The sequence below is a fragment of the Hydra vulgaris genome, chromosome 01 (genome assembly GCF_038396675.1).
Source record: "Hydra vulgaris chromosome 01, alternate assembly HydraT2T_AEP".
Lineage (NCBI taxonomy): Eukaryota > Metazoa > Cnidaria > Hydrozoa > Anthoathecata > Hydridae > Hydra > Hydra vulgaris.
The window spans coordinates 41,391,413-41,402,500 of record NC_088920.1 but is presented as its reverse complement, the minus strand read 5'-3'; the positions used below and the strand labels follow the sequence as shown (position 1 = coordinate 41,402,500).

General features: G+C 26.0%; 1 protein-coding gene across 2 annotated transcripts in view; it reads left to right on the top strand.

Annotated features, from left to right (window-relative positions):
- Positions 1–11,088, top strand: part of LOC100198195 (myosin-VIIa) — a 110,130-nt gene that overhangs the window by 19,920 nt on the left and 79,122 nt on the right. For both annotated transcript variants that reach the window (XM_065788179.1, XM_065788178.1), the window contains 6 exons: positions 2,811–2,888; positions 2,966–3,040; positions 4,584–4,768; positions 6,599–6,720; positions 6,951–7,093; positions 7,656–7,838. In XM_065788179.1, the coding sequence (XP_065644251.1) occupies positions 2,811–2,888; positions 2,966–3,040; positions 4,584–4,768; positions 6,599–6,720; positions 6,951–7,093; positions 7,656–7,838 (786 nt within the window). The remainder of the gene's footprint in view (positions 1–2,810; positions 2,889–2,965; positions 3,041–4,583; positions 4,769–6,598; positions 6,721–6,950; positions 7,094–7,655; positions 7,839–11,088) is intronic.

Below are 11,088 nucleotides of genomic sequence, written 5' to 3'. Positions count from 1 at the left end.
CTGCTAGGCTTATACTTTAAAATTTTTGTGTTGCAACTTACCCCATTCACTGTTGCATTTTTTTTTTTTTTCATTTTTTAAATGGTATTCCGGAATAATTAAGTTTTATATTATACTTATCAATATTGGATTAATACGTTACTAAGATTATAACCCTGAAAAAAAAGAATTCAGAAATATTAAGGTTTAAGGAGATAAATGCATTTTTTTAAATTTTATTGTTACTAGCCCCTGTCTCCCCTACTTATATGTAAATGTTATCTTTAAATCAGTAATTTTTTCAATGAAGAAATAATTGAAAGAAAACCTCAAGTATAAATATTTACGATGAGTCTTACTCATAAAAACCGTAAAAAGTGCACTTTTTACTTAAAATCAAAAATAAAGTGAAATAATGACAAATATATGTTCCCACAAACTTAACTGATGAATGTTTAATTCAAAATTTAAAAGCAATTTTAGAGAATAAGACCTTCAGTATAAAAAATTATTAGCATTTAAACTCAAGCAAATAAACTTGTCGTCCGTACACAAAGAGAGTTTCGTATAACAAGCATACTTGTCTTCCATACGCAATGTGTTAAGGGACCTGAGTTAACCTTAAAAAATTTTTTTTTGTCAAAAATTTTTTAATTCCAGCATTATTTTATTATATATAATACATTTAGAAGTTGGGAGCAGAAAAAAAAAAGTTGTTAAGTGTGACACTTTAAGACGTTAAGTTAAGAAAAAATTTATTCATTTTTTTTTAATTTATTTTTTTCTTATATTTATTCAAGCATAAGTTATTAATTCATTTTAAAGTTAATAAAAACTACTTTTTAAATGTCTGTTGTTCTTGCTCGTTTTTACTTGAAATTTTAGTGCGATTATTTATTTTATTAAGTTTTTGAATATTAACTTATTTTATTAGTTAAAACTGTTAGTTTACATGTTTAGGGTTTTTTAAATATTATTTAAGATCAGAAAGTCTATTAAGTTTAGTCTTGGTATAGTTATGTTAAACACATGTGGAGATGAAATATGTTAAAAATAAAATTTTAAACAGGTTTAATATTAAAAAACCTTTTTAAAATTTGATACAATTTAAGGTTTTCATTAAATCCATTCAAAAATAAGAAATTCGGCAGTGTTATAAAAAGCAAACTCAAAACAAGTTATAATGTTTAAGAGAACTGTAATTAAAAAATGAGTGTTTAAACTCTGCGGCTTTCAAATAAATGATTCAAATGAAGTAACTTTAATTTTGTGTAAGCCAAATTAAATTTACGTCATTGAAAAAGTGTTTTAAACTTGCCGAGAATATTCAGTGCTTTTGAAAAATTGCAAAAAAAAAGGCTGCACTAAATTAGCAACAGAAATGTTTGTACAAGGAACATCAGTCATAAAAAAGAAATACTTTTCAGATCATATTTTACATTCTCATAAGCATGCGGCAGCTGTGTAAAGTTTAATATTTGTTTATATAAAATTACAAGTTCATACTGTGCTACAATTCAAAGAGTGTTTTTTTTATTAAAAACTAAAAACAACTTCAGTAGCAGAAGTAAATTCTAATTCCCTGTTGCAGTTAAAAGAACTAGATATAAACTAGTAAACGACCAGGGTTGATATTTGACCGGGGCCGGATTTGATAAAATCTAGCCGGGGCCAGAGTCGTGACTGGGGCTGTATAAACATTTATATATCCTAAAGTACAAATTTTTTTTTTTAAATTCATGTTATAATTTTTATATATATGCATATATAAACATCATTATGATCAACATGATCATCATCATCATCATCATCATTATCATCATCGTCATCATCATCATCATCATCATCATCATCATCATCATCATCATCATCATCATCATCATCATCATCATCATCATTATCATCATCATCATCATCATCATCATCATCATCATCATCATCATCATCATCATCATCATCATCATCATCATCATCATCATCATCATCGTTGTCCTAATCATGGTCAATGCTCAAACAAACTCTCATCTCTATTACAATAAACCAAAACTCTTTCTTGCTTGGCTTCTTATTCAACAAGTTGCATCTTTTTACTGTACCTGTCCCTATTTATTAAATACTGGTATAATGTAAATATTTGCCAGAATTTAATAAATAGTAAATATAAGTATAAAATTATAATATATAAAGAATTATAAATTTTTTTCTAGCATCTGCTAAATCTTATAATTTTGCCGAGGCCGGATTTGCAAAAAGTTTTATTTGTAGCCAGGGCCGGGCCCCTAATCACTTACTAATGTAAACTGTAAAAAGGTGTAAACTGTCTACTCATTTTTTTTAAGCAAATTGCTGTTAATAAATCTTAGATTACATCACATAAACTAAATTTGTATTTCTAAACAATGTTCTTTTTATTTTCAATCTAAAAGCTAATGAAAATGTAATAAATTATGCCTTTTTTTTTGCTATTAAAAAATAACTTCGAAACGAAAAATCACTAATTCATAAATTTGATACATACTTACATAAATTTTAATTGCTACATTCTTTAAAACATTATCTAAAGCTAAGCTCTTATAAAGCAACTCTTTTGTAACAGAAAGCAAAATATCCAAATAAGTTTTTTGCCGGCCTGACGTCGACTAAGTATAGCACTCTTGTGCCGCCCTAAAATTCTTTGAATTTTGCAGGCTGTATTATGTATATGTAACACTTTATATGATGCATTGTTAAATTTCAATTTTGAATGTAAAATTCTTTTTGATAATTTTATTTAAAAAAAATACTTTAATTTTGTAATAAATAAATAATCTTATGTTTTTTCTTCATTCAAGGAGCAATGGTTTTCAGCACAGGAAGCTTCAAAATTTAAACCGATGCATATTACTGGCGTTGAAGGAGTTGAGGATATGGTATCAGTTTTACTAAAGCAGCATTGAAACTAAAAATAAATAATTTTATGTTGTTTATTAAATTATCTTCATTCTAGATTCGACTTGGAGAATTAAATGAAGCTGGAATACTGCATAATTTATTAAAAAGATATTATGAAAACAATATATATGTAAGTATATTTAGTATTTAAACATGTTTATCGTTTATGTTTTTAAAAATAGTTTTTGAAGGGATTCTAACATTGCAGCTTCCAAATATTTCTTAATAATATTGTTTAATTTTTTTGAAGTTTGTTAATAAATAATTAACAATTTTCTAATAAATTTATTATAATTTTTTATTATAGAATCAAATTTATAAAAATTAAATTATAATTGTAATGATTTTTTAAATCTAAATCTTTTAATTAAATTTTTAAATAAAATTAAAAATGTTGACAACTTAAATCTATTTCGTTTTTATTGTAGTTATAAGAAAGTACAGTTTTTATAAGAAAGTACAGTTTTTATAAGAAAGTACAGTTTTTATAAGAAAGTACAGTTTTTATAAGAAAGTTTTTATAAGTTTATGAGTAATTCTATACTATCATATACTGAAACAGTATATGATAGTATAGAATTATACAGAATTATATTGTCTTTTTTATGGTATGAATGTAAATTTGAGAACCATATATTTCACTTTTAAAATGTTGCAATTCAATTAAAATGCATGATAATGAACATTGTCTTGTTGTTTAGACTTGAAATTAATTAACTTACTGAAGATTTTTACTAAAAAGTATAGTTTTATTTTATTAGAAAACATTCAGAATGCCTTATATACATAATTTAAATACATGATAATACATAATTTCATGAATTGAATTTTAAAATAAAAGTAACTAAAATTATTATCAAAATTATAATTTTTAATGGTGAGTGTGTATATAATAATTGCTTTAGATTGGTGTGTGAGTACAGTACAAAATAGTTGTTTGATCAAAGTGTGTAAGTACATGCTCTAATGCATAAAATGCTGCATGCCACAATGTATAAATCACACATAGCATAAAATAAATTTTACAAATAACATGACACATAATGAATGAGATAAACAAACCTGAAATTATTTGTAATATTGGTAATAAAACTCAAATAAATTAATTTCAATTAAATATCAGAAAAATTTGGAGAGTTTTATATTAGCAACTGTATATAACTATAAGGGTGTTTATCTTTTACTTTACATCTCAGTTTTCTTGAAAATTTTATTATAAGTCAGTTGTTAAATTTTATCTCTTAAAAATTTTATGATAAATATGTTATAATAAATCAGTTGTAAATTTAGTTGTGTCAACTGTTTAAGCTTATACAAATTGCAACAAAATTTTCACAACTGAAAATAATCTCATATTATTAGGATATTTTGACCAGTTGTTTAAAATTACACATAATTTCCAAATATATTTTTAGGTAACAAAGTAAGTAAAAACTTTTTATTTAACAATTGCAAATTTTCAATTTTTTATTGCAAGTTTTAAAATGAAAAAAAATGTCTTCAATTAAAATTAAATTTTAGTAATATAAATGTTTATTTATTTTTTCTTTTATTATTTTAATCATTTTAATTATTTTAAATTTTAGGAAAAAGTAAATCAAGGGTAATAATAAAGTTATTGAGTTTAAAATATTGGAGTTATCAAGTAAAAGGTTTTTTTTCTAAACATTTAGACATACACTGGTTCTATCCTGGTTGCTGTAAATCCATACCAAGTGTATCCTATTTATGATGCAAATTATATTAAGAAGTACCAGGGAAGAAAAATTGGAGATCTTCCACCTCATATTTTTGCAATTGCTGATAGCTCTTATTATTACATGCGAAGAGAAAAACAAGATCAATGTATCATCATCAGGTAAATTATGAATTTTTTCTTTATTAAGTATAATAAAGAAAAATTTCACTCTTTACTTTGTATGTAATATTTATCAAAAAGTTTTTTTTTTTTTTAATTAAAAAGTTTAATCTAAAAATAGTAAAACTATATCAATTCACACCCTGTCAAGTTCAAGATCAACTTCATCTGAAAGAACCAAAAAAATCCTTCTATGGAAGCATTATATAGACCTTATGAGTACATTTAGAGGTGTTTTTAAAGTTTTAATTTTGTCCAAGTCAGTTTTGCACATTAACAGGTGGGTTTTAGATTTTTTGTAGTCGAAATGGTTAACTTCCAAACATGGTATAAACGCAAAACTTTTATATCTTCATGATGAAATCTTAGTGTTTTATATCAGTGACCATATAAAATTTACAACCCCCTCAATTAGAGGGGGTTTAATTTATTACATGGTCTTTACTCTAAAACACAAAGAAAAAATTTGATGGAACTTAAATTTTTTAAAAATAAATATTGGCTTACTTTAGAAATGTTGATGAATATTATTCAAGTGATTGACGTTGCATTTTACGTTTCGTGTGATCTAAAAATGGTCAATATTAATTGTGAAATCCCAAGCAAGCATCCTTACTGGTGCAATGTCAATTCTCACAATCTATCAGAATCCAGATTTCTAAGATCTTTTGGCACATTAATTGACAGATTTAAACTTTGCAAAAAAAATTTTCATATGTAATCCATTCACTGTTGATCAATATGGACAACTTAGTGCTCATTTTAGATGTTATTCCGCCAATGAATCTTCTTCTTGGAATTATTAATCATCTTTAAAAAATCTTTTAGGCCTGTGGCATAGAGCCAAAGAATGGCCAGCTAAGTTGCACATTCAGCTTCAGATGTACAATGGTGGACCCTTAAAAAACATTACATTCTCCAAAGAATGACTGAAAAAGCTTGTATTTATGGAGTGATTGGTTTTATTGAAACTCTAAGAAATTTCAAAAAAGCTGTTTCTTCATGTTTTGGAACAACACTAAATGAATTTCTTTTTTTGAATTTATTTTTGCTAATATCAGTCACACAAAACTATTTTCTGCCATGTTTTATGCTGTTTTCTACCATGTTAAAGAATTTGTGTTAAAGCATTAATCTCCATTCAGAATATTTAGTGAACAAGCAACTGAAACATTGCACTTAAAGTTCAATTCTCATTGGAAATGATGCATATATGAAAAATACACCCACACGCACCCACACTCATACACACACACACACACACACATATATGAGTTTATAAAGGAAATGAAGGAAAAAATTATTGGGTATTTTTTCTCCCAAATTCCAATTGCTGTAATATTTTGTAAACCATTCTCATTTGATTTCATCATGAAGATATAAAAGTTTTAAGTTTATACCATGCTTAGAAGTTTGAAACCAAAGTTCATACCATGTTTTGAAGTTAACCATTTCAAATACAAAAATATAAAACACCTTTAAATGTACTCATAAGGTCTATATAATGCTTCCATAGAAGGATTTTTTTGGTCCTTTCAGATGAGGTTGATTGTAAATTTGACAGAGTGTGAACTCAAAGTAAATTAAAAATAGTAAAAATTTTGCCAGATTTTTCCTCAGATTGTATAACAGTTTCTTGACAATAAAATACAAGTAAGCAAACATGAGCACACACTTCCACTTGCACACACCAGATTGCAGGACACACTGTTTACTTCAAACAAGACAATTGTTTACTTCGCAACTTTGAATTCAAATTGTTTTGACTAAATATTTATCATATTTTTATCAATTTGTTTGTTATATGATTTTATTATGTTTATTTACAAGTGGCGAATCTGGAGCAGGTAAAACAGAATCAACAAAATTAATTTTACAATATCTTGCAACAATTAGCGGTCAACATTCTTGGATCGAACAACAAATTTTAGAAGCTAATCCGATACTTGAAGGTTTTTTTTTAAATAAACTAAATTTAAAATAAAAAACTTATAATTGTAAAGCTATGTAAAAGCATGTTCATTTAATATTTTTATTTATTTATTTTCTATTTTCATATCATTTTTTAAATTTATTTTTTATTGATTAATTATTTATTATTATTTAAGTTTAATGATTTGCTTAATTAAAAATTAAGAAATTTGAAATTAAAATATTTAGTCATTTATCAATGATTATTTAGCATTTGGGAACGCAAAGACTATTAGAAATGATAATTCAAGTCGTTTTGGTAAATACATAGATGTTCATTTTAATATTAATGGTTTCATAGAAGGAGCAAAAATTGACCAGTATTTGCTAGAAAAATCAAGGATTGTTGGACAAGTATATTTTTTATTTTTAACTATTGTCATTGTGCTCAGAAAATTTTTATTCAATTATGAATAAAAATATTGTTTAAATTAAAGCACAAATATATAAAATTATCTCAAATAAGTAAGACAAATTGTTGTCTGCTTCTTGAAACAAGCAAGTTGTTATATATTTCCTTAAAAAAAAACTGTTGCATAGTTACTTAAGTTAAAAGCCTGTTACTTTGGTTAGTTACTTAATTAAATAATTCCTTAAAATAAAAAACAAACTCGTTATAAATAATTATGACAACGCTTTGAAAATATATTAAATGATAAGGCTAAACAGGTCTGTTTCATAAACTTTTAAGAGTATTGTTTATGACATGCTTTAAAAACTGCAGTTTGATCTCCATTTTAAAAGTCATTTTGCTTTGTCCAATGATGTATATTATATTTTAAATAATCCAAAAGCATACAATTTTTCAATGTGGAGTTATAAACATACATAAAGTTTGGAAATATCCTATATTATTTTGAAAACTTAGAAAAATAAAAGTTTGTTAATAAAAGATGAATATTATTTAATTGTGTAGATGAAAGACGAGCGTAATTATCACATCTTTTATTATATGCTACTTGGTATTTCGTCAGCAGAAAAACAAAAGCTTCTTCTTACTCAGGCTCAAGATTATGCTTATCTGAATCGTGGTGGTTGTCTTACGTGTGATGGTATTGATGATGCTGAAGAGTTTGGAACCATTCGTGGTGCTATGAAAGTAAGTTTTATTTTTATTATGAAAAGTTTTTTTTTTTAAATTTCTAATGATGTTATAAAATACTCAATAAGCCTGCAAACAAGTTTGTTTTAAAATGTAATTTTCTTTATATTTTTTCATTAAATTATGCTATTATTAGGTAATTCTCAAGTTGGTTTGTAATTTTTTCAAATTTCAAATTTCAAAAGTATAAAATTTCATATAAATAAAAAAAATCTAATTTGAAAAATTTTTATCAAAAAGTTTAAAAAAGTAAATTATGTTAGTGTATTTTACAAACAGAGTTTGTAAAATACACTAACATAACTTGATTTTCCTAAAGAACAGAAAAATAAAAAATAAAAACTTATCTAATTTTGTTATCCATATATATATATATATATATATATATATATATATATATATATATATATATATATATATATATATATATATATATATACATATATATATGTATATATATATATATATATATATATATCTGTGTGTGTGTGTGTGTGTGTGTGTGTGTGTGTGTGTGTGTGTGTGTGTGTGTGTGTGTGTGTGTGTGTATAAATATAAAATACAGATAATACAAAAATTAAGGAATTATAGATTAGAAAAGTGATTAAATAATTACAATTGAATTTATTAGAAACATGGTAATTAAAGAAATGACTCAGAGTTTAACACTTATGCAATCATCAGATGTTACAAACAACCATAACAACAACAAAATTAAATATTAAGATACAATCCAGTGATAGTATTAATAACATTAAAGTTGGACAAATAAAATAAAATAAATAATAACATTAAAGTTGGACAAATAAAATAAAATAAATAATAACATAATAATAATAACAATAAGTTGGACAAATAAAATGACAAGTTTGTTATAATTTTTATATAAGCTCATTTAAAGCTTAAAAGATGATGTAATTGTTTAAAACATGATGTAATTGTTTAAAAGATGATGTAATTGTTTAATTTTCTTTAGTTAAATTTTATTTTATGTTGATCTAGAAATTATAACACATAAAACTATGACAGGAAAGTATCTCACAAGAATTAGTATTGTTAAAAACATGTTGGAAATGTATTTTAATGGTTTTTCAAAATAAATGTCTAGTTAACCAAAATCAGTTTATCCAACAAACCATTTCAAAGTTCAATTATAATTTACTGTTTTCAATAAAGAATTTGAAAAAAACTGAAATAATTTTAAAATATTATAATTAAAAGAATGTAAAAAATGTTTTTTCAAAAGCTAAAATAAATAAGTCAGTTTACACCAAACAAATTTAGACTTCTTCAAATAACTATCATATAACATTTTTACAATTATTTTTATAGCAGCTGTAATTGCTTCCAGAGATAATTGAAAACTGGAATTTTAAGCATATTTTAACACACACCCCAAGGACCATAAAAAAGAAAATCATAAAAATAATTCCAGTCAGCTCTAAGGTAATAATAAGTAATGAAATAAAAGGATCTGAAGAAAAAGTACAAGATAAAGATTTAGAGTGATCATAGCATGATCTGAACCACCTAAAGGAGAACATGAAGATATTGAACACAAACTAGGGTCAACGACAAGAGACACAAATCAAAGAGTGAAAGTAAGTAAATAGGGCACTCCTGTCAAGAATCAAGATAACTTCTTCCAGCTGACCCGGAGAAATCGGATATGGGGTTTGAAAGCCTACGATATCAGGATCATAAAAATGTAAAAATTGAAATCAATACATTATATCCAGTTCAACATTTAAGAGTTGTTCAACATTTAATGTTATTACTATAAACAGTAATCAACGAAATGACAGCATTTAAATATTTGGCATCTATGATTCTACAGCATCTATGATTAAGTTATAGCATAAAATTTTTTAAAAATATTTTTTAATGTTGTTTTAAATTTGCTCTAAATTTGGCAAAAGGCTATATAGCAAAGCAATATTTTCACAATTAACAGATAAAGTCTTTTAAATAAATTACGGGAAAGGGCTCGCTTTTATGTTAAACTAATTATGTAAACAATGCTCTTTCTATTGGTATTCAAAATCATGCCTACCCAAGTAAAATCTCAAAAAAAACAACCTGCAAAACAGTTTTTTTCTTTGTATGAACAAAGCTAACAGCGAGGTAACAATTTTTAAAATTGAAAAAGTGAAGACAGTTGTTGAAAAAGACATTAGTTTTCAAGACTCAAGAGTTCCTAGAGGAATTTGTGATGGATGTCATTCAGCAATGAGGAGAAAAGATAAAGGCAAGGTTATAAATATTCCACCTCCATTCAATTTTGAAAGAACTTATCCAAAGATGTCCTCAATGGAGCATCATGTTAGTCAATCAAATAGCTGCCACAGTTATTAGCTAAAAAGAGGCATCACCACATGGGACTATTTGTGTTGGTAAGGAATAAGGTGGTAGACCTTTGTGGTTGCAACTAGCAAGTTATTGTTGCTATTTCAGAAAGAATTTTCACCTTGAGCAAGGCTCAATCAAAGGAATTCATGGCGTCTTGTGATAAGAAAGTAGCCAATATTTTATGTGGTCTTCAATCCCAATCTTCCAAGCATCCATACACTTGGTACACAGCATCTTCTATCAATCTTGCTGAATGTGGAGAACTGCGAACATTTGGTTCTCTTAAAGCTTCTTTTCATTTGCTCCTGCTGGCAATGATGTAAAGAATGCAAAAAAGTTTGTAAATGTCATTTATAAACCAATTCTTAAAGCAGATGACAATGTCTTGGATTTGATTCCACCTATGGAACTATATCTTTTGCTTGGGGTTGTCATCTAACTTTTCAAAATTTTTAAAACTGTCCGGCCTCATACTGATGAGTGGACAGCTGCTCTTCACATTAGCCCACAGCCTTACCATGGAGGTCAATTCATTGGCAATGATTGCCACAAGCTACTTATAAATGTTGATCTTTAGCAACTGGCAAAAGAAAAAGCAGCATTTCACATTTTCCCTCTCATTGATGCTTTGCAAAAGTTTAATGTTATTGTAAAGGCATGCTTTGGGGATGTTTTGGAACACGATTTTGATGAAAAAATTGTTCTTTTCAAGCACTTAATCTTAGAAATTCCTGGAGGATGTGTGACTCCAAATGTCAATGCCATGTTTTTTCATATCAAGGATTTCATCATGAGAAAGAATACTTCATTAGCAATTTGCATCGTCAATTTCAGAATAAATGGTAACGGTATAAGCGTCCCACTTCACATCCAGAATATGAAACTCAACTTCAAAAAT